Consider the following 24,777-nt stretch of genomic DNA (forward strand, 5'->3'; position numbering starts at 1 on the left):
CTAATAAACAGATAAACAAACAAAGGAAATAAAAGGAGGACATTAAAAGCATGCAGTTCTTCCTAAAGAAGGCAGAAAAAGAAGAAAGTAGATCAAAAGAACAGATGGGACAAATGGAAAACAAATATCAAGATGGACTTAACCTAACATATCAGTAGTCATATCAAATGTAAACAGTCTAAATATGAAAATTTAAAGGCAGAGATTATCAGTTTAGACTTAAAAAAGACAAGACCTAGGTAAGTACTACATATAGGAAGCATATTTAAAATATAAAACTTAAAATAGGTAAAAATAAAGGGGTACAAGAAAACTTTTGTGGTTAATGGATATGTTCACTATCTTAATTGTGGTAAAGATTTTACAATTATATGCATATGTCAAAATTTATCAAATTGTACACTATGTCCAATTTTTCGCATGCCAATTCCATTTCAATAAAGCTGTTGAAAAGATCATGGCATATGTAGGAAGTGGGAAGAAGTCTAAAATTTCTGTATCAACAAAATGCAGTAAGTTTGGAAAAATAGGTGTGACCTCCATTCTGAAGGAATTTAAATACTAAACTGAGTTTGGTCTTTATTCTAGAGATGAGGTGTTAGCAAACTTTTTCTATAAAGGGCCAGATAGCATATATTTAAGGCTTTGCAGACCAATAGTCAAAATCAAAGATATCATATACCTATACAATGGCTGGGGAAGCGGGCATATCTGAGATGATTGCAGTAGTGCAAGATGTGTGGATTTACTTAATAAAGCTTTATGGATGGGAACTAAAATAGAATCACTGTAGATCTTCTTTATCCATTCATCCATTGATGGATACTTAGGTTGTTTCCATATCTTGGCTACTGTGAATAAACATGGGAGTGCAAATATCTTTTTGATATACTGTTTTCATTTCCTTTGGCTACAAAACTAGACAGTGGGATTGCTGGATCATATGGTAGTTCTATTTTTAATTTTCTGAGGAACCTCTATCCTGTTTGTTTTGTTGTTGTTGTTTTATAGTGGCTGCACCAATTTACATTCCCAGCAACGGTGCACAAGGGTTACATTTTTCCTTACATCCTCACCAACAACTGTTAATCTCTTGTCTTCTTCATGATAGCCAAAAATACAGATGTGAAATGATATGGTTTTGATTCACATTTCCCTGAATGGTGAGCATCTTTTTATGTATGTGTTAGCCATTTGTATAATATTTTAGATAAATGTTTATTCATTTCCTATGCCCATTTTTAAATTAAATTGTTTGAGGTCTTCCTTCCTGATTATCATGTGATGGGCCCTGGATTTAATAGGGGGGGTGGGGGGAGTGTGGAATAGGCCAAGGATCCATACTGGCGAATTCCCTGATATTCGCGACCCTCTCCAGTCTCAGGCTAGCGGCACAGCCAGGTGAGTCTGGGGCTCCTGCATGCTAACTTCCTGCAGGGGCTTCCAGATGCCTGGGTGGGCTCTGCCTCCTCCCCTACCCCGCCCCCCCCTGCCACGCCCTCACACTCCCAACCCCAAACATATAAACTTGCTTGGCACCAGGAAAAAAAAGTGTTTGAGGTTTTGTTTCTGCTGTTGTTGTAGAGTTGTATGAGTTCTTTAGTAGTATAATATTTTGGATATTAACCCTTCATTATACATATGGTTTGCAAGAATTTTATGCCTTTTCATTGGTTGCTTTTGCTTTCTTTTTTTCTTTTCTTTTTTTTTTTTTTTTTTTTGGTTGTTTCTTTCACTGAGCAGAAGCTTTTTAATTTGATGTCATCCCACTTCTTTATTTTTGCTCTTGTTGCTTCTGTTTTTGTTGTCATATTCAAAAAAAGTATTGTTGGAGGCGTTGGTGGTATAGTGGTGAGCATAGCTGCCTTCCAAAAAAAGTATTGCCAAGATGAATGTCAAGGAGCTTTTCCCTCATCTTTTCTTTTAGGAGTTTTAGTTTTAGGTCTTATATTTAATTATCAAAACTCAGGTGAACACTTGCAGAGAACCTCTGCATTTCGAGTTAATTTTTGTGAGTGGAGTAAGATAGGGGGTTCAATTTCATTTTTTTGTATGTAGTTATCCAGGTTTCCCAATATATTTATTGAAGATACTATCCTTTCTCCATTGTATATTCTTGGCTCCCTTTTCAAATATTAGTTCACTATTTATGTAGGAGTTTATTTCTGGGTTCTCTATTCTGTTCCAGCAGTCAACATGTCTAACTTTTATACCACCACCACATGGTTTTATTTACTATAACTTTATAGTGTAGCTTGAAATCAAGAAGCGTGATGCTTCCCATTTTGTCCTTCTTTGTGATTATTCCCTTGGCTATTTTGAGGGTTTTTTTGTGTTTCCATACAAATTTTAGGATATTTTTTTTCTGTTTCTGTAAAAAATGGCATTGAAATTCTGCTAGGGATTGCATTGAATCTATAGTTTGCTTTGGGTGATACGGACATTTTAACAATATTGATTATTTGAGTCTATGGACACAGGATATCTTTCCATTTGTTTGTGATCTCTTTAATTTTTTCATTAGAATCTTATAGTTTTTATTGTATTGATCTTTCACTTCCTTGGTTAAGTGTATCCCTAAGTACTTTATTGATTTTAATTAAGTTATAATATGAATAGGGTTGTTTTCTTTACATTTTTATGAACAAAGTCAATATAAAACTTTTAGAAAAATATGTATAATAAAAATGACAAATATAACATTAATATTGCTAATAAACAACTATTATAAATTAATAGAAAAAACAAGCAATCAATAGAAAAAGATGAAAGCATGTAAAAGGCAGTTGATACATAAGTATAACAACAATGAACAACAATATCTGACCTAATGGAGCATACATGTTAGGAAGGTGGCTTAAAAAATTAAACATATCAAGTGTCAGATGTTGTTACGTTTTTGGAGACAGAACAGAGTGAAGGGTAATATGGAAAACAATGGTTTGATCTAGTGGGATCTGCAATTTCAAAAAGGGAATTCAGTCTGGGAAGACTCCATTAATATGGAGACATTTGAAAAAGACTCATGTAAGGGAAGGAGCAAACCATGCAGATAGCTGGGTAAGAAGAGCAAGTGCTAAAGGCCCAGTGGCAAGAGCAATCTTTGGGTGTGTAAGGTTCTGAAGGAGGCTAGTGTGGTTGGGGCAGGGTACCTGAGGAGAAAAGAGGTGGTAGATGAAAGAAACAGGGTCCAAGGGAATGGGTGGGGAATAAAATTGTGCAATGCCTGGTAGGCATTTAACAGGGCAATGGGCTTTACTTGAGGAGATTAGGAAGACATTGTAAAGTTCAGAGCCCACTGGTAATATAATCTGATGTATGTTCTAAGGATGTCACTGACTTTTGGGTTGAGAATAGACTGTAGACAGGCAAAATCTTAACAGAGGGAATGGTAGAGGGGAGCAGCTTTATGGGATGTGGCTGGAACTACAGACAGGCAAAACCATGGGTAAATTTGTAATGCAAGGTAAATATTTTAAACTTTAACTGTAAAGGTGATGTGAAGTCATTAAAGTTTTTTTAAACAGGAGGATGTAATGAACAAATTTATGTGTTCAAATATTGCACTATCCAGTATGGTAGCCACATGAAGTTACTGGACACTTTAAATGTGACTAGTTGGAATTGGAATGAGCCATTAATATAAAATACTTAAGGGATTTTAAATACTTAGTACAATAAAAATAAAAAAAACCTCAAATGAAAAATATTTCAAAAGCTTATTTATATATTAAAATGATAATATGTGGGTATATTCAGTTAAAAATTTATTATTTAAATTAATTTCATCTGTTTCTTTTTAGTTTTTATTGTGGTTACTAGAGTGAAAATAGTTTATATGGCTCACAAAAATGGATGCTGAGAGACCAGTTAGGCTGTTATCAAGAACACTTTTAATATCACTAAGATATTCTAAAGTATTTTAAGAGATGTCCTAAGCATTTTAAGAGAATTCTGAAAGAAAATAATAAATTAACTGAAAACTCATCAGATAAAAATTATTTAAATTCTTGTTTTAGTTACCAAAGGAAAAAAAAAGATAGCAATGTTTTGATACACAAAATTAAGTTATAAGTGATAACTTCATATGCTAAACAATGTTTATGGATGTTATTTGAATGGCTAATAACAGAAAGAAAACAAAATGTTTAAAGCCTTTGCCTTTGTGTCTAATAGGTTTTATATCGGTACTTAATAATAAATTTTAATTTATTTTTCATTTTTTCTAGTTTTATTGGGAAATAATTCACACACATTACTGTATAAGTTTTAAGGTGTTGAGTATGATGATTTGATTTGCATGTATTGTGAAATGATTAGCACAATAGGTTAGTTAACATCCAATGTCTTATATAAATAAAATAAAAAAGGGAAAAATATTTATAAGAACTCTTAGCATCTACTCTTTCAACATCTTTCCTGTATGTCATATAGCAGTGTTAACTATGCATCATGTTGTATATTATCTATATATATAAAAGGCTAATATGCAGAGTGTCCCCTCGAGAGTTTGACTGAGAGACCAGGAGTTTGATTGCTCGCTATGATGTGCGCTGACCACCAGGGGGCAGCACAGAATGAAGGAAGGCCCCAGCTGGCAGCCAACAGCCAAGGAAGGAAGGCCCTGGCTGACAGCGGGGAGGCCCTGATTGGCCATGATCGCCGACCAGGCCTAAGGACCCTACCCGTGTATGAATTTTGTGCGCTGGGCCTCTAGTATTCCTAATATTTATTTTACATTTGGAAGTTTGTACCTTTTGACTTCCTTCTTCTAATACTCCTTCACCCCATTCTTCCTCTGATACCCACAAATCTGATCTCTTTTTCTGTGATTTTAGTGTTTATTGTTGGTTGGTTTTTTTAGATTCCATATATGAGATCATACAGTATTTGTCTCCACTGAACTTTCATTGCAGTCCTATAGCATACATATTCCTAATAAATTTATTTTTAAAAATTGTCTTTTTCAAAAAGTGACTTAATGACCTTTATAATATTTAAGTTATATCTCAAATAACATTGGAATATACAGATGCTAGCCCCCATTTTAAATTTGCATATTCTCTCTAAATTGATTGGTGTATTATGCTTATCTATTTATATAAAAGCCTAAGCGATCTTTATGACGGAACAACTGGAACGACCAGTCACTATGATGCGCACTGACCACTAAGGGGTGGACGCTCAACACAGGAGCTGCCCCCAGCCCACAGGCCCTGATCGCCAATGGGGCCTGCCAGCCAACCTCCTGGTCCCTCCCCATAGCCAGGCCCCCAGGCTGGGACAGGGAACCAGGGGTGGGTGGTGGTGGACACGGCCCCTTTCCCAGGGGAACTGAGGGCCAGCTCCCCTCCTCGGGACCAGTGGCCAACCTCCTGGGTCCCTCCCCCATCCTTCCTCCATCCCTCTCCCAGCCAGCAGGCCCTGATCAGTCCACTGCCTGCCCACCATGGTGGTGGTTGGCCCCTCCCCTGAGCCAGCAGGTCCCCATCACCCAATCAGGGTTGGCCCCAGGCTAGGACGGGGAACCAGGAGTGGGTGGCAGCGGCTGTGGGCGATGAGGGAAGGAGAAGGGGGGGAGGCAAAGAGATGGGGAACCATGCAGTGGTGGCGTGCAGTGGCGGTGTGCAGGATGGCGAGGGAAAGAGGGAGTGGGCTGCAGGGAGGTTGGGAATCTGATCAGCCCTAATCACTGGCCAGCCCTAGGGACCCCACCCATACACAAATTTCATGCACTGGGCCTCTAGTAAATATTATAGTAGATTAACTATATTATTTAAATTTATAGTTAAGTTCAATATTTTTATTTGGCAAAGTATTACAAATGCCTACTATGAAATATATTTAGTTATTTTGAACCACATAATTAAGTAGAAAATATTACTGACAAAATATATGTAAACTGGATTTATTGAATAGCTTATGAAATACATTGTCTTATAACTATTGTTATAAGATTACATATACAAAGTAAATATTTGCTAAAGAATTTTTTAATGAAAATATTAGTGAGGTAATTACATATTATTTATGTACTCTGCATTTGACAGATTTAGAGAAATATATTTTTATTTTATTTAAAAAAAATTTGTCAACCCATAACTTCAGGTGTTTCTAATGTGCAGCCAGAGTTAAGAACCAGTATTGCAGACTAGAGCTTTTCAAATAGACTGTGCTTGCAGCCCCCTGGGAGTCATCTATAATTGTAGTTTCTGATTCAGTGAGTCTGGAGAGCCCAAGACTGCTTTTAGAACAGGAGATGCTGATGTTACTGGCCCTGGGAAAGGCACTTTGAGTATGGAGATCCTTCCAAGAAAAGATTCCCATGAAATCCCAAAATGATTAGCAAGCAGATAGAAGCTCCTTGTCCAGTTCTCTAGGGGAAAGGACTGCTTTTTGTATTTTTATTTTTTTAAATCTCTGAGTGTGCAAGGAAAAAAAAAAAAAAGCTGCCAGTAGAACTCTAGGTTCTTCATGCCTGTTCTAGAGGGAGCAGCCTGGAGTGGGAAGAGAGGAAAAAAGCTTCCCTTACTCGTATCCCCCTCACCCCCTTTGCTATATTTAATCTTACATATGCAGGTTTATTTTGTTGTTCTTGTTCTGTGCTGTCCCTGCCACACCCCTCTCCCTTGTACACTCCCCCATCCCAGCCCACCGTCTGCTAACCCTGCCAAGCCTGAGCTTAGGCCGGGTGCAGCTGGCTCCCACTAAGTGACAGCAGCTAGGTCACTGCAGTGACGCCAACCCCCAGCTCCTGAGAAGCTCACCTTTGGCACCAGTGTCAGTCCCTGAGACCTAGGTGAAGGTGCTGTGCCCACACAGGCTGCCCCCACCTGCATCCACAGTGGAGTAGGCCTGGCCAGGCACAAAGACAACACCTGTGCTGCAGGGCTGGCAAGGCCTCAGCCAGAGGGGGAAGCTCCTGCCTAAATATTTTGATGATAGTGTTTTTATTGATTAGCCATACAGTCTTAATTTATTATCAAGTTACAGAAGAGACTGTGTTGTTGTTATTTAAGTACCACCAATCACAGCTTAATAGATACTGCATAACCAGCCATTTACTAGTAATTTTACTGTACAGAATTGATCATTTTACTTCTTAATTATTAGATCATTTACAAGAAGTATTTTTTATAAAAGCAAACATAAACTATCAAAAATAACACAGTTATAACGTGTGTGTGTTTGTGTTCATGCCTAGTACATAGTGTATTTCTACTATCAATAAAATTGCATTCACTTAGATTTGTACAAATATTCGTCAACATATGTACCTACAGTAAGATAGTTATTTTATTTTGACTCATTTAGGTAGGCTTTGATTGCTGCTCCGGCCGGAGCAGCGAAGGCTTTGAAGGCGGCTCCGGCCGGAGCGTAGGCCTGGGTCCCCGGTGCCGAAGGAAAACCGGTGCAGGCAGCCAGGGGAAGGAAGGCCTATTGCATGAATCTTTTCGTGAAACAGGCCTCTAGTTTATTTAATATTTGTCTACTCACTTTCTAACTAATTCTAAATTTTAAAGCACATTTATTTCAATATAATAAATAGAAAAGTTATGTAACTAAAAAGTCATCGCTGCCAATTCAGTATCAACAAGATTCCCAGACTTGGGGTTTGGTGAACTGGGAGAATTTATTCAATCAAAACAAATCAATTGTGAAACAGTGTGTCAGTGAAACAGTTCAGTTGTTTAACAGCATGGATATGGAACAGCACAGGTTGGAACAGGCCGGGTGAGGTAGCCCACGCAAGGAGGCTGCAGTGTCACAGCTCCCATTGCCACAGCTCTGCTCAGACAAGACGGCTCCACTTTTCCCCAGCGAGACAGCTCCTCTCCAGTGTTACAGCTTCTGCCAGGGAAACACAATTTTCAATGGAAACTAAAAGTGTGCTCCAAGAGATAGAGGGGAGATTGACGCAGAAGTTTCCAACCCTTGTCCCTGATTGGTCCATTTCTATGCAAATGAGAACTCCAAATACTCACGATTTGCTTGGTCCAAATAGCAGCATCCTCATTGGTCAGATGGAGCCATTCTGATTGGTTGGTGAAATGCAAATGCGGATATAGCTGCACAGCTCTGGTTGCATTGGGAAAGTCTCAATCTTATTGGCAGCGTTTTTACCCTAGGAGCTCTCTCACAAGGGTCTACTCAGAAGGCAGGAGCACAGTACAGCAGGCTTGGCAGGTTACTCTGTGGCTTTTCACAGTGTGCATGAGAGGCCTCTGCCAACAATGGCTGCTAGACTCTGGTTATAAATTTGGGCTTGATTAACCATAAGGAGCCCTTCTTGGCAGGTATATTCTTATCGGGGTCAACACTTGTTTGCCATAATAAATAAAAATGATTAAAAATAAAGCAATATAGTTATCAAAACGATATCTGGATCTTGCTTGCTAAGGTTTCTGAATATAAGGCCAGCTCTTATTTTGTTAAAAAGGTTTTTTATGTTAGCCCTTAAGAAAGGTATTAAAGATACCCAGGCACCACCCTGGGACTTTGAGTGTTCAGAAGGACTGAGGAAGAAATGGAACATAAATACATTTTTAACAGTGTGGTTCAATGTAATTTAGTGCCATCTCTCAGGACTCCACAAATGATTTCCTTTCCTGCTGGTTATGGACATCCCCACACTGATAAGCACTGCTGTTTTGTGTATGTGTGTTTCAGGTATGCATTTCAAAATTAGCTACCTAAAGTAAAATGTAAAGTCACTGTTGTGTTGCTAATTTTGAATAACTAATTTAATTCATTAATATTAACATATGTTGACTTTTCTGTGTATGTGTGACACTGAACTCTGATATCCAAAGTGTATTTAAATTAAAATATGTTGTACAGGTGCAAATAAAAGAACTCTAGCAATAATAACAAAAATTATTTTTTCTATTTTTACAGCTTGCAGACCAGGATTCTATAAAGCATTTGCTGGGAACACAAAATGTTCTAAATGCCCTCCACACAGTTTAACCTACATGGAAGCAACTTCTGTCTGTCAGTGTGAAAAGGGTTACTTCCGAGCTGAAAAAGACCCACCTTCCATGGCATGTACCAGTAAGTCTATATTTTGCATTTGGAAATCCTATTTCAGACCCTTTTGGCCTCTATTCTAATATTTTTAAAATGTAGATATACACAATTCTGTACCATCAATGCTAATTGTCTTTGATAACAGTCAAGGAAAAAGTTTTTCTTTATTATCAGCAGTTTTTAACTCCTTGCAAAGAATGTGTTTACTCCTCAAAATTCACATTTATCCTTCACATGCAAATACCAAACACTGGTTTGGAGACCTGTAAATTTTCCCTAACCATAATCAGTCCTTAGGAAGTTAAAGTAGTTTAAAGCTGCCTGAGAATTTAAAAGCAAAACTTCTCTTCTTTGCTTCCACCCTTGACCATTTTTTTAGGCAGTTCAAGTTAGGACAATCAAGTTCTCCATGTGAAGGAACTTCCCCAGGGGACAATAGCCATTGTGCTATTGTTATGTGGAAAAGTTTTGAGTTTTCTTTGACATTTTTCTTTAAAGGAAGATATTTCTGAGTTTGTTTACATTTCATCTCTCACTCTTTCTCCACTTTTGGGGTTGGAACCAGTAGATTTAAATCTAAATGTTAAGGTCATTTTAATGCATACACTAAGAATTTTAAATTATTTGTATCTGTTATTAAAGTATTGTGAAATATCTGTACATTATAAAAATAAAAATGAATATATTAATGCATTGCTAGGCTATGCAAAAGTAAAATGTCACTCTTAGTTATAAAAATCTTGTTAAATACATGAATAAGATAGTATAGTGACATTTTGCCCATCTTTTTGATGAATTGGTGCCAAAATATTACTTATCTTGTATAATTCTTAGAGGCAAATATATATTGAGAATTATGTAATGTGAGATATTCCTTAGAGGCAATAGATATGTCCTATTTTTTTTAACTAATACAGTTGTTAGATTTGTCTGTATTACTACAGACTTTCATATAAAATATCTTTATGAACACATTTAATAAAAATGCAACACATTCGTTAATAGATGTAATTCTTACTTTTTTGCAAGTGCTGAGATACTACCTTATTCAGAAATTGGTAGCCTGGGAAATTACTACCTTGAAATTTTTTCTCCTAAGGAAATATTTTAAATTTACAAATAGGAAAAGGAAAATTCTAAATATAATTTCTCAAGTGATTTGGAAAAAGTTTTGACCAGGAAGAGCTTGCTATTACTATACATAGGCAGTCCTTCTTGCACCGTTTGTGTATATCATTATGTTATATTGTGGATAACATACACCAGCTTAGATAGATGGGTGGGGTTTGAAATAGCTACAGTACTACCAGGCAAATATATCTCAAATCCTATATCAGAAAGTGAATGGAGCTTCTCATATAAGTGATAGAAGAGAATATTCTCCCTTTATTTTCTTAGGTCATAAATATACAGTTGACAAGTTGAAGGAATATATCGGGTCTTATTATTATAACCCTTCAGTGAGGTAGCAACATAGGTAGTTCGCAAGACTTATGGTTCTTTGGAGCAAGAGACTAATTAAGAAATAAATAGGGATGCAACAAGGTCTATGAACCTGGCAAACTAGTCAGTCAGTCATTGTTGATTCAGATATGTATATTTACCAGCTTAATGTTTTATGTTTTCAAGATTTTCTTTCATTTAAAAAAAATCTTTTTTATGTTTGATATTATAAATTACTAAAGGCCTGATGCACGAAGATTCATGCAAGAATAGGCCTTCCTTCCCCTGGCTGCTGGCACCGCCTTCGCTCCGGCCCAGAGCTGCCTTTCCGCCTTCACTGCAGCCCGGAGGCACCTTTCCACGTTTGCTCTGGCCAGAGCCTCCTTTCCGCCTCTCACCTTGTTCCATCAATTTGCATATTCCCTCCTTATTGGCTGTGGGCGATGCCATCTTTGTCACGAAGTTACAGTCAATTTGCATATTCCATCTTTATTAGATAGGACGTGCTTAAAATGTTTGCTTGCCTTAGCTATACTAAGTGCAATTCAAAATTGTTTAATTCTGGTCATTGTTGGGCAGTGCTTTAGGCAGGGAACAGCATTCTATGTTGCCATCAGGGATTAAAGATAGAACTATCCCCAAAAAGCTGAAAGCTTTTGTCAGGTCTCCTGGTCCAGTCCTAGGAGGCTCCCCTCTCAAGGCTTCTCCCTACTGCTTCCTTGAGGACTTCTTTCCCCTGTTTTAGCAAAGACTTAGCATAGTGTGTTAGTAATTTACCATCTTTTAGAGTCAAATTATCTGACTATAAATCTTTGTTTTGGTGCTTTCTAGGTATGTAACCTTGGACAAATTATTTAACCTCTCTTTGCCTCAGTTGTACCATTTGTAGTGATCATAACAGTACCTATTTCATTCTTTTGTTATGATGATTAAGTTAATATTTGAAAAGTGCTAAGAACAATACCTAGCACATAGTAGGTATCTGATGTCAGTAAAGTTTTTGAATTACACTCTGATTAGATGAGAGACCCTTATTGTTATTGCAGTATATTCAGGAAAAGGGAGACACATAAACTCCAAAGCATCATAGCTCATAAAGATTAAAGGATTAGATTATTGGGAAAGAAAAATCAGGAAAACAACAAGTCAGGAGGTCATTGAACAATTAGACAATTAGACTCTGGTCCTTCTTAAGAGGACCACCAGAGTTTACCAAGACACAGTACTTTTGAAGCTGCAAATCAAGCAAGTAGTCAACCCTTCCTATCTTCCATTAACCATAAACAATATTCAGATTTTAATATCTGCAAGCTCCCTTGACTTCGAGATCATATATCTACAAATTAGCCATTCTTTAATGCCTTTATTCCAATTGTGTATTATATAAGGGTTAGAATTCAGGTCAGGTGAACAGTCAATCCCATCACTTTCTGGTAATTTTTGTCAGTGTAAGCCTTTGAAACTGTTTTTAGAGAATTTTCCAGGGGTTTAAAAGGAGGTATCTTTTCCCCTTAGTATCAAGTGCAGGGACATTTTGAATGTATGAGTTTAAAAGAAAATAAAGGAGTAAAATATTGGGAATGACTAACCAGGAATTTTGGCTGATAAACAGCATAGTAAGGACAGAGTTCATATATGTATTTTGTATGATTATGTAAATGATATGATTTTAAGGACTCTAAGGAAGTCATTCCCTGCCTCTTAGTGCCATCAACAACCCTTAAGTTTCTGGTACAACAATGCATGTGATTTCACCATTAAGATTTCTAATGAACAAAATAAATAGATGAACAAAATAAATAGACAAACAAAAAAGGAACAAACTCATAGATACAGAGAACAGACTGACTGTTGTCAGAGGGGAGAGGGATTGGGAGGCTGGGTGGAAAAGGTCAAGGGATCCAGCAGCACAAATTGGTAGTTACAGTATAGTCACCGAGACGTAGATTACAGCATAGGGAATATAGTCGGTAATATTGTGATAAATATGTATGGGGCCAGGTAAGTACTTGAAGCAGCAGGAGGACCACTCTGTGAAGTACATGATTTTCCAACCACGTTGCTGTACATATGACACTGATACAGAATAATATTGAATGTAAACTGTAATTGAAAAAAATATATATAACAATAATTTAGCATTTGATAGCCCTGGCCAGTGTGGCTTGGTTGGAGCATTGGATATTGCTTTCTCTCTTTCAATACAGAGATATGTGTCTTTTTTTATTTCATGATCTTGAAACATGTAACATACATAATTTATTTAAATAAATGTTTTTTTTAATATTGTTTTCTTTTAGGACAGTTTTAGATTCACAACAAAATTAAGAGATAATATGGAGATTTCCCAGGTATCCTCCTACCTCTGATGTTCATAGCTTTGCTCACTATCAACATCCTCATCGGAATGATACATAGGTTACAACTGATGGATCTGCATTGACACACCATAATCACCCGAAGTCCATAGTTTACATTAGGGATCACTCTTGGTTTGTACATTCTATGGATTTGGACAAACATATAATGACATGTACCCATCACTATAGCATCGTACAGACTATTTTCACTGCCACAAAATCTGTGCCCTGCCTATTCATCCTTTCCTCCCACCAACCCATGGCAACCACTTATCTTTTTACTGTCTCATTCATAATACAGTATGTAGCCTTTTTAGACTGGCTTCTTTCACTCAGTAATATTTATTTAAGACTCTTCCATGTCTTTTTAATGGCTAGATAGATTATTTGTTTTTTAGTGCTGTCTGGGTGTACCACAGCTCATATGTCCATTTACCCACTAAAGGACAGCTTGGCTGCTTCCCAGTTTTGGCAATTATGAAAAAGCTGCTAAACATGAATGTGTAGTTTTTTGTGTGGACATAAAGTTTTCAGCTCCTTTGAGTAAATATCATGACATGTGACTGCTAGATTATATGGTAAGGGTTTGTTTAATTTTATAGGAAACCACTAAATTATTATTTTGCAATCCCACCAATAATGAATGAGAGTTCCTGTTGCCCCACATGCTTGCCAGCATTTGATATTGTCAGTGTTGTGTATTTTGGCTATTTCTAATAGGTGTGTAGTGGTATCTCGTTGTTGTTTTAATCTGCATTTCCCTGATGACATGCTATGCAGAGTGTCTTTTCATATGCTTATTTTCCATCTATGTATAAAGTTTTTGGTGAGGTCTCTACATAATGATTTGTAGATGTTTCGAAAAGTTGAAACAAACAAAAAAGATGTCCCATCATCATAGCTAACCTCTTGAACAGTTGTGTTGGTGGTGGTGGTGGTGAGGTAATCTGATCCTTGAACTTTCTACTGGCCTGGCTATCATTGTTAATTTCCTCTTTTGACTTTTTTTTTTCTCACTAACTTCTGGCTCACAGCCTGTAAGTACACTCAAACTTCTATCCTTTAAAAAATGCTCCCAATCCAATATTCTTTCTCCTCAAAAACACATCTTAGAAAAGCAGTCTTCACTGGCTATAGCTATTTCTTCACTTTTAATTTAATTTTCATTCTACTGCATTCAGATTTTTGCTCTTCACTCTACTGCAATCAGGTTTTTCTTCCACCACTTCAAGTATACTGTATAAGAAAAATTCACCAATGATCTTATTTGCCATTTCCCATTAGAAACATTTTTGTCCTGTTACATTTAATTATTTTTGATTACTCCCTTTTTCTTGAAACTATCTGTTCTCCTTCAGTCTAAGATATTGCAATCTTACCTTCACCCTCTTAATTTTTTCACCATTGTGTTTGTCCCTGTTAATGGGTTCTCTTCTTTTGCTCACCAGTTAAATGTTAATTATTCTCACATTCCTTTCTTTGCCTTTTTATCTTTTCACATGTTCTCTTCCTCAAATGACACATGTAAATAGATGATGCCTATATTTTATCCTTATCCCAGTCTTCTCTCCTAAGGTCCAGAGTGTTCTAGCAAACCAATTATGGATCTGACAACCTATTTGTCCTATGGAAACCTGCCTGTATCTCCAACCTTCTGTTACAGGAATCCAGGGCAGAAGGAATAGGGAAACAGACAGGAAAGTTAAAACAAGGCAGAACAGTGTGGGCAATTTGCATCCAGATTGTAATTAACAAACCCTTATCTTCAAATGGTTAAAAAAACTTCCCTAATGAGAGAATTCAAAAAGAGAGGGGGAAAAAAGGCAGTTTTACTCTCTAAGCAGAGAAGCCAGCAGTCTCAAGGCTTGGCAAGTAAGTCTTATTTCCAAGATGTTGATGTTGTTCTCATCCTTAATGCCAGAACTTTCTTCTACTTGAAATGCCCTCTAGGTCTGCACATGACTGTTGCCTTTTTGTCATTCAGGCTCAAATATCAGTTCTTAGGACATTTCCTGCCTACCCATTCAAAAATAGAATCCCTCCCAGTTACTCTTTGAAAATATCAGATTTATTTGTATAATTGCTTCCTTGTTTATTGTCATTCAACCCATGGTAGATTGAAAGGGCCATGAGGTCATGGATATTCTTTCTTTATTGTATCTTTTGCCCTAATAATAGTACCTGGCAGATACTAGGCACTAAGTAAAATTTAATGAACAAATTAACTAACAATTTCGAGCTCAACCTGCAAAAGCCAATTTTATTTCTTTCTACCCCAGCTTGCTCATATACCCCTGGTGAATCTTTATTCACCTATCCATTCAAGCCAAAAAGTTTATATTCATAAGTCTGCCCCAACCTCAACATGTTCACGTGCTCACAAGTCCTATGAATTCTACTTCTTAGCATTTCTTCAGTTCATTCTTTCCTGTCAATCCTAACCCTATCCTTTTAGGTAAGGCCTTCAACTATTCCCTTAGACTAATTTAATAATATCTCAGCAAGTCTCCTTCCTTGTCTTTCATCCCTCAAAATATTTCAAACTATTAGAAAGTGTTATTGCTAAAACCACAAACAAAACCTTGATCATATTTCCACTTCCTCTACCTAAAGTCTTTCAAAGCCCAATATTGTAAGAGTTAATTCAAGGACATATAAAGTCTAGCCCTGGCCTGTTTCAGCCTCTCCAACTTTAACTACATTAGGGTCTCTCTCATAGTCCTAATACACAGTTGTACCAGCAGCATACGTCAGAGTTTGGGTCTTCTTGTTTTTTAAAAATTCATGTGTGTGGCCTAGCCGGTTTGGCTCAGTGGATAGAGCGTCAGCCTGCGGACTGAAGGGTCTCAGGTTTGATTCCGGTCAAAGGCATGTACCTTGGTTGCAGGCACATCCCCAGTAGGGGGTGTGCAAGAGGCAGCTGATGGATGTTTCTCTCTCATCGATATTTCTAACTCTATTCCTCTCCCTTCCTCTCTGTAAAAAAATTCAATAAAATATATTAAAAAAAAATTCATGTGTGTGTCCAGCCAGCATGGCTCAGTAGTTGAGCATTGACCTATGAACCAGGAGGTCACGGTTTGATTCCCGGTCAAGGCACATGCCTAAATTGCAGGCTCGATCCCCAGTTTGGGGCATGCAGGAAGCAGCTGATTAATGAATCTCATCATTGATCTCTCTATCTCTCCCTTTCTCTTCCTCTCTGAAATCAACGACAATATATTTTTTAAAAAATTCATTGTCTTTTTTGCATAAACTGCAAAATATACAAAGAAATTATAAGTAAGAAATTTAAAATGAAATACTGAAATGTTTTCTCTAGTTTCTTAATCTACTTTATAAACTCTTAACTTTATTTCTCAGGTGACTCATTAATGCATGTTCTATGTTTTAAAGGATGAGCTGTGGGGGACGCTCCACAATATCAAGTCTGGATCAATTAGGGCAGGAGACCCTACTGCCTGCCAAGTCTGTTATCAAAATAACTGTCTAAGGCTTTTCCAGGCCAGAAGGGAAATTACTGAGGTTGAAGAAACAAAGAAAAATAAGAGTTACTAAGAAAGTGCTTGTCAAGCAGAAAGCATGAAAAGGTCAAGAGAAATGAAATGAGGGTTTATATATGGATGCATGAAAGTTAGACAAAATATAATTCCACACTCATAGCATTTTTATTTTGATGTTTCTCATGTGCTTAAATCCATAAAATTTTTTAAAGCTATAGAACAGGTCCTGGAAGATTAATAGATTAAACAAGCATTTGTGTTACCTATTTAGAAAAGTTCAAAAAATAAAATGTAACTCTGATACTGTGGAGGGACGGGGGGGGCGGGGGGGTTCTGCTCGATGGGGGAACTAAGGCCGTGCCCCCCTCCCCAGCTCTAGGCCAGGAGACCTCAGACTGCGCCCCCAGCGCCAGACTGGGAGACCTCAGGCCGTGCCCCCTGCCCGGCAAGTCTTGATGGGGGACCTCAGGCCATGCCCCTTGCCCTGGCTCCGGGCCGGGAGACCTCAGACTGTACTCCCTGCCCCGGCACTGGGCCATGGGACCTCAGGCCATGCCCCCCACCTTCAGGGCTTGACTGGGTACCTCAAGCCACACCCCCCACCCAGTGGGTCTTGATGGGGGACCTCAGGCCATGCCCATTGCCCAGCAGGGCTTGACAGGGGACCTCAGACCACACTCCCAACCCCGGTGCCAGCCAGGGGACCTGAGGCTTCACCCCTAAGCAGCGCTGGGCTGGGGAACCTGAGGCTGTGCCCCCCGCCCAGAGGAGCTTGACAGGGGTGGGGCCGGCGGGTCTAGGTCTCACTCAGTGGGGGTGGGGCCGGCCAGGTCTGGGTCTCCTGTGTTTTCGAAGTGCATGAGGGTGGTGGGCAGGGACTTGACTCTAGGTCCTGTGGCATGCCCCAGACTCTGACAGGAGAGAGATTTTATATACATTATACTAATTTTCTTTCATCTCTGACACTTCTATTATAGAGAAAGGGCAAATAGCAATATTAAAATATTTCTTCTCATTAATTCTCTTTTAATGTGCACAAATTCCATGCACCGGGCCACTAGTATGTATGTAATTCTAATGCACATTAGAATTTCTTTTTTTTCCTTTCCTTCTTTTTTTTTTTGGTCATTTAAATATGCAGTCAAGTACCTTGTGTGTAAAAATAGCATTTTCAAACTTCATCCTTAATACAAGACAAATATCATGTCTCTGTTTCTTTGTATTTGACAGACACCAAAAGTGATTGGGATGAAAGTGTAAAAGTTGAATTTACTTTTTCTCTGAGGCTAACATTGTAAAACATGGCTTCCTTATTGCTGGAATAATTGGCCATCTAAGAAAGTCATTATTCTGTCACTCTTATTTTGAGTAGAGCAGATAGCGTGCTGACTGTAGCAAAAGAGATGCTCTTCATTTCTGCGGCCCTACTTAGTAATCCACTTCTGGGTGAGTACAGGTACCCCTGTTCTGCTTTCTATCTCTTCTTTTTTCCCCATCTCTTAGAGATTTTCCCCCCTCTCTTAAGCACATTTTACATGGAGAAAACCATTCTGTTTCCTTGCTTTTTCATCTCACAACTGAAATGCAAAAGTGCAACTGATTGGGTATGTGGTTCATTGCAAACCCAGTGTAGCAGCAACAGTTTTACAAAAGCCGAAATAGAAGTTGTAAAGATGGATTTTTAACTTTTAGCAGGGTGTGATATATTCTTGACTTGTCTTTCTGTAGAAAATAACTCTAAATATTCACTCCATGTATTGCAATGTTTGTTTTTCTTAAAATTAAAATGATCTTTACATTACAGAATAGATACCGATATGTAATGAATCCATTTCCCTAATACAGATCACTCATGTAAGATGTGACTTGAACTTCATAGAGTTTCCTAAGCACAAACACTTTAATTCAGTGGAGGATTTTTTTACCAAATCACCTGGGAGAGATTCCTCTATAGCAGTGGTTCTCAACCTGTGGGTCACGACCCCTTTGGGGGTCGAATGACCCTTTCACAGGGGTCGCCTAAGACCATCAGAAAACACATATATAATTACATATTGTTTTTGTGATTAATCACTATGCTTTAATTATGTTCAATTTGTAACAATGAAATTGGGGGTCACCACAACATGAGGAACTGTATTAAAGGGTCCACGACATTAGGAAGGTTGAGAACCACTGCTCTATAGGAAGAGAATATTAAGGGTCCTTCAGCTAACGCTGGAGAATTGAGTTACCACTCTGTAGAATTGGGTTACTGCTTGCTTCCAGGGTGAATCTGTTCTTGCCCTCTGCAGTTGGAGCTCAGAGAGAGTTATCCCTTTCAGTATCAGCAGCTCATACACAACAGACCAATTACCAATAAGCATGCGTAATTGGAAAGAGAGGGTTCATTATCATCCCCACGATGTTACACATTTTGGCAGCACTTAGTACCTTCATATTTCTCTTTTCTATTTCTAATGCATGTCTAAATCAAGCAGAAAGGGATTTTTGTAGGTGGGCACGATTCCTCCTTTTTCATGGTATTATGAAAAACATCATTTTTAACTCAGAAGACACCAGGCCAGCCTTCTAATTATTTCATTTGTATTTTAGTGTGCTTTTATCATTCCTGTGGTTTTGCCCTTTAACTCCTGATCTGCACAAGCTATAATACATTTCGGTAATTCTTACAATTAGTTATTCTATGGGTTTGGTGTTCTTTTCTGCATTGATGAGGATGGTTGATAACTATTTTTTGGAATTTTCCCAAGGTAAACTTATATTCATTCTGTATAGCATAGACACTTGGGGCCAAAATATTTACTTTGAAAGTTTTTGAGTATCTACAGAACTATATTTTAAGAAGTTTTTCTTTCTTCCTAAGGATAGATAGATGGGTGGCTATCCATTTCATTATGAGTCATTATTAGTTAATCATGATTGTGGTGATATAAATATTTCCTTTCGCTTCTCAGATTTCAAGTCATGTGGGTCAGGATCTTGCAAAAAGTATAACCTTGAACTCTGCTCTAGAATATTTGTCGAATTTTACACTATGTAAAAATTAATTCTTGAAAGATTGCATAAAGCCATGCATAATATTCATTCCTTTTGTTAAAGCAGATATTGCCTTTGATTCAGGCTGGACCACAGTAGACCTGTGTATATGAATACAGATATTTCAGTATAATATGTAATTTGATAAGCATCAGACACTTCTATAAAATAGGGATACTAATAACTACCCTGTAGATTTATTATGATAATTGAATTAAATAAATCATGTGAAATGTTAAGTACACTCTTTAGAAAAAAAAGAGTGCTTAAAAATGTTGACTATATTTCTGAATACATGCCTACAAGGTATAAAAGTGCTCAGTTCTGACTGAGGACAAAAGGAGGGTGTCACAAAGGGGGTAAAACCTAAATTGGACTGGTGTGTCAGTTGGTTGGTACATTGTCCTATACACCAGAAGGTGGCTGGTTTGATTCCAGTCAGGGCACATAGCTAGGTTGCAGGTTTGATCCCGAGTTGGGGTGTGTATGTGAGGCAACCTACCTCTCTCTCTCCTTCCCTCCCTCCCTCATTTCCTTTCCCTCCCTTATTCCCTCCCTCCCTCTCTCCCTCTAAGGTCAATAAAAGAAAAGAAAAGAAAAATGAAACAGTATGTGCCAAGGACTGAGGCAAAGGGATGGGCCTGGATATGAAAATTCTTGTAGACAAGATTGAGTTTAGGTTTTATTCTGAAGTGAATGTTATTTTATCTATTAGATTTACTTTTTATTTTTCTTTAACTATGAGTTTTAGAAAGAATGGAGAATCTAAAATGAATTATCTAAGTTGTCATTAGCAGTATTATGAAAACATTAATGGAAAACAAGTCTTAATTTTAGACATCAATTTAGTTACTGAAGAAGGTGCAAAATATTGAAGAAAATGAGACTGTGGAATACAAAAAAATTTAAAGTGCATGCTTCACTTATTTTGAGCATATTTATTTTGAAAATTTAATTTCCAATTGCTCTTCTGTAAATAAAACTCTTTTAAATGCTCTAAGATAACATTGTTAAAAGGAATCTGTTGTAATAAGGCAATAAATTGCTCAATAATTTGTATGTCTTCAAAATTTGTATTTGACAGTACTTTCTAAACAAAGCACTATAAAATACTTTTTGTATTTATTTAACAGACCTTCTCTGTCTCTAGGATGAATGCAATGTGGTATTAAAAAAATCTAAACATAAAAAATCCTAGGTATTATCCTACCACTAATATACCACATAACCTTGACATAATCATAGTACTTACCAGAGCCTTATTTCTTTATCTGAATAAATTGATTTAGTTTCTTCTTACCCATGGAGCACCAGTTTTGTGATTACTTGTCATCCATTTCCAAATATACAAACATTATATTAACAAAATTTATAAATAAAGTACAACTTGCCGAAACCGGTTTGGCTCAGTGGATGGAGCGTCAGCCTGCGGACTGAGGGGTCCCGGGTTCGATTCCGGTCAAGGGCATGTACCTGGGTTGCGGGCACATCCCCAGTGGGAGATGTGCAGGAGGCAGCTGAATCGATGTTTCTCTTTCATCGATGTTTCTAGCTCTCTGTCTCTCTCCCTTCCTCTCTGTAAAGGATCAATAAAATATATTTTTTTAAAAAAAGTACAACTTGGTTTAGAGAAGGATAATACAAAATTCTGCTTATAGATGATCCTATTAAATATACTTTCAGAAATTATATAGAAAGGATATTAGTTAGCAATATGGATATGGATAAAAGTTAAAGTAATAGTAATTATACAAAGAATGAAATGACTTTTCAATTTTTAAATTCTTTTTATATGCAGACCTGACAAAATATTTTTAGTAGATTATTTAGAATAACTGCCCTTTTCCTATGAAGTACAGTCTAGTGATATACTTCTTCATTTGTTTCTATGTATTTATCTTTCTTTAGTAAATTCTTTAATTTACTTCTTTGCAAAAACATTTAAACATCTCTAGATGGCTCAATATTTTTAATGTTCTCTTTGATATACATGAACATAGAAATATTTTTCTCATTTATAAACTCATAAATATGAAGAAATTTTCTTATTAGAAAACAGTACATCTACCTTTATTGTCAGGTAGTAACTTAAAAACTGGTAAAAGTTAGCTTTATAGACAACTAGCCTGTCATGACTTGATATCCTGTTATTTGGATCAAATTTTCATTTGAATGACATTTTCATTGTTCTTAAGGTTAAAAATGCATCTGCAAACCACAATTAGCTATAGAGTTCGTGGGCATATAGTCACTGTCTAGTCAACATGAAAAATACCCTATTTGTTTTTTAGGTATATTTCTATAATTATAAACATGAAACAATAAATCTACAGCAACCAATATAGTAACTGAAATGTGACACTTTTTCATATGTCTCTCTGTCAGCCTTTAAGAGTATTCTGCCGAATGCTAGTATTTCTCCAGGTGTTTCTTGGAAAATAAGACTCTATGAACAAATGTTTGGGAAATGGTGGATTCGACAAAGTAAAGCAAATTATTTTACTTTTGTTTCAGTGTCAATCTGCCAGAGGAATCTTAATTTGAGTGCTGAGCTCATTATTTTGTGTAATATCTCATGGGACTAAAGATATTGCACAGGATACATTTTGGAAAATACTTGTTCAATTTAAAAACATTTTACATGGAAAAACTTAAATGAAATAATACAAACCATAGTCCACCTGCCCTCTGATACTCTAAGTGGAAGATGGGGCTTCAAGGCCAGGTGCCTTCTTGGGAAGGGAAGAGACAGGGCTGCCACAATCTTCCATTTGCCCTACAATTAGAGTGCTATTCTTTTAGTCTTTAAAAGAATCCAAATTGAAGCAACAACAAAAAAGGGAAGAAGAATGAAAATATATTTTCTAGTATACTAGTAAAAATAAAATTGTAGTTTTTATGTAAGGTTTATTATATGATGAGCTTAGAAAACAGCTATTTGCAAATCAGAATAATTGCCCTTTTCCTATGAAGTCATTCTGGAGGGTAAAGATTGCTTTTCTTCTATGTGAATTACTTGATTTTCTTAAAGAAAAAAAACAAAATGAAAATAAGGAAATCCTTGAAAAATTTGAATACAGATGTCTCCAAAAGGGTTATTGCTCCTAGGGGACCCCCCCTCCCAATGTGTCTCATAATCTTTGTATAATTTATAAATGATAACAAAGCAATCAGGCCACATTCATATAAGTCCAGTGACACATAATTTAGTTGAATCTGAGGATTAGAATTAATTGTCTCTCTTTGTTCCAAGTTCTAAATCTTAGTAAATGATTCACTGCATGTCATTACAGCTTAATATTTGCATGAAATCACAGTTTAGCTGGCACAATTTAACAGCAATTAAAAAGCTATTTAATTGTCATGCAAATTGATATGAGGACCCTTGAGTAAGAAGGGTATCTGCCTTTTTTTTTTTTAAGTATCTCCAAGCGGACAGTCATATACTTGCAGACACCCATAACATAATTGATAACATTCTTCCTATTCAGGGAAATATAAGTGAATCATAATTCATGATCTCCATTATAAATAAGACAAAAGAGCAACAATATGAATATGCCATCTGTAGGAAGACATTATTATGGTAATGATAATGTATCTTTATCTCCCAGGCATAAGTCTAGGTTGGAGGTAAAAGCTACCCTTGTCCCTGTGCTCTAGTTTATAATCCCTTCCATATCTTCCTTTCTGAAGGCAGACATTTCTGTAGCTCTCTGGAACATAAAATGCATAAAGCAACTTATGCAGAAACCTTTTAGGAAAACTAACCATCTCATTTCTAGGTCTAGATGGCTGAGGCCCCTACCCATCATATTGATGATATCAGGAGCCAGCAAAATGAAAAAGGAAAATAGCCCTGGCCAGTTCAATGATTAGAGCATCGGCCTGTGGACCAAGGTTCAATTCCTGGTCAAGGGCATGCACCTGGGTTGCAGGATCCCCTCCCTGGTTGGAGTGTGTGCCAGAGGCAACTGATTGATGTGTCTCTCTCATATCTGTTTCTGTCTCTTTGTCTCCCTCCTTCCCTCCCTTCCACTCTCGCTAAAAATCAATGGAAAAAAATATCCTCAGGTGAGGATTAACCAAAAAAAAAAAAAGGAAAATATATAATAACACTTCTTATATCTCAAACCCAATACACAGTCGTGTAGATTATGACTAATGTTATGCTACTCTGACACCGTCCATATAATAGATCTCACTGAGGAGTTCCTTGTCCTCATTAAGGCCATTCCCTACACAAACACTCTTTTTAAAAAAGATCACTTCATGGTGGCCAAGACATGGAAGGAACCAAAGTATTCTTCAAAGATGATTGGATAAAGGAGATGTGGTACAAGTATAAAATGGGAATCTACTCAGCCATAAGAAAAGGTGAAATACTTCCATTTGCAACATGGATGGATCTTGAGAATATCATGCTAAGTAAGATATGTCAGACAGAAAAAGTCAAGAATTATTTTATTACTATGAAAATTCATACACTGGAGGGGGGGTCTTCAGCCCAGCCTGCCTTCTCTCACAGTCTGGGAGCCCTCACGGGCGGGAGGCGACCCGGTGATCAGGGGAAGGCGACACCCCCACCATACCTCTGCTGCTGCCACTTCCAGCAGCGCAAGCCTCGGCCAGCCCTGATTACCTGAGCCTCGGGCAGCCCTGGGTGGCTGGGCAGCCAACATCAAAGGCTTGCCTGTGCCTTGGGCCGGCCCTGGGTTGCTGGGGGGCTGAGGGTCCTGGGGAACTCTGGAGGTAGGCACATGGCAAGGCTGGGTGTGGGACCCCTCCATATCCTATATAATAAAGAGGTAATATGCAAATTAACCCTCATGCCCTCACAAGATGGCTGCCTACAATCAGGCCAGCAGGGGGTTTAGTGAGGGATGACCAAACGACTGAACAGCAGACTGCATGGGGCGACCAGACCATCAGGGGTGTAGTTGGGGGTCAACCAGACCAGCGGTGTGGGGTGCAGTTAGGGGTGACCAGGCCAGCAGGGGGGCAGTTAGGGGAAATCAGTCTGGCAGGGGGGGCAGTTAGGGGTGATCAGGCTGGCATGCTGAGGCGGTGAGGGGTAATCAGGCCAGCAGGGTGGGGCAGTTAGGGGTGACCAGGCAGGCAGGCAGGTGAGTGATTAGGAGCCAGCAGTCCAGGATTGTGAGAGGGATGTCCAACTGCCGGTTTAGGCCAGATCCCCAGGATCGGGCCTAAACCGGCAGTCAGACATCCCCCGAGGGGTCCCGGATTGGAGAGCGTGCAGGCTGGGCTGAGGGGACCCCCTCCCGTGCAAAAATTTTGTGCACCAGGCCTCTAGTATATTATAAACATAATCTCACAAAAAGGATTCTTTGGTATTACACATATAACATATATTGCAGTGTTTGACACCTAGTAGAACTTAA

The 24,777-nt window shown here is 37.8% G+C and overlaps 1 protein-coding gene across 5 annotated transcripts in view; it reads left to right on the forward strand.

Annotated features, from left to right (window-relative positions):
• The window catches only part of EPHA6 (EPH receptor A6), a 945,921-nt gene that overhangs the window by 410,964 nt on the left and 510,180 nt on the right, over window positions 1–24,777 (forward strand). For all 5 annotated transcript variants that reach the window (XM_070406043.1, XM_070406044.1, XM_070406045.1 and 2 more), the window contains one exon: window positions 8,899–9,054. In XM_070406043.1, coding sequence (XP_070262144.1) covers window positions 8,899–9,054 — 156 coding nt within the window. The remainder of the gene's footprint in view (window positions 1–8,898; window positions 9,055–24,777) is intronic.

This window comes from Myotis yumanensis, unplaced genomic scaffold (assembly GCF_028538775.1).
Source record: "Myotis yumanensis isolate MYYU_CA2020_CCGP unplaced genomic scaffold, mMyoYum1.0.hap1 SCAF_2, whole genome shotgun sequence".
Classification (NCBI taxonomy): domain Eukaryota; kingdom Metazoa; phylum Chordata; class Mammalia; order Chiroptera; family Vespertilionidae; genus Myotis; species Myotis yumanensis.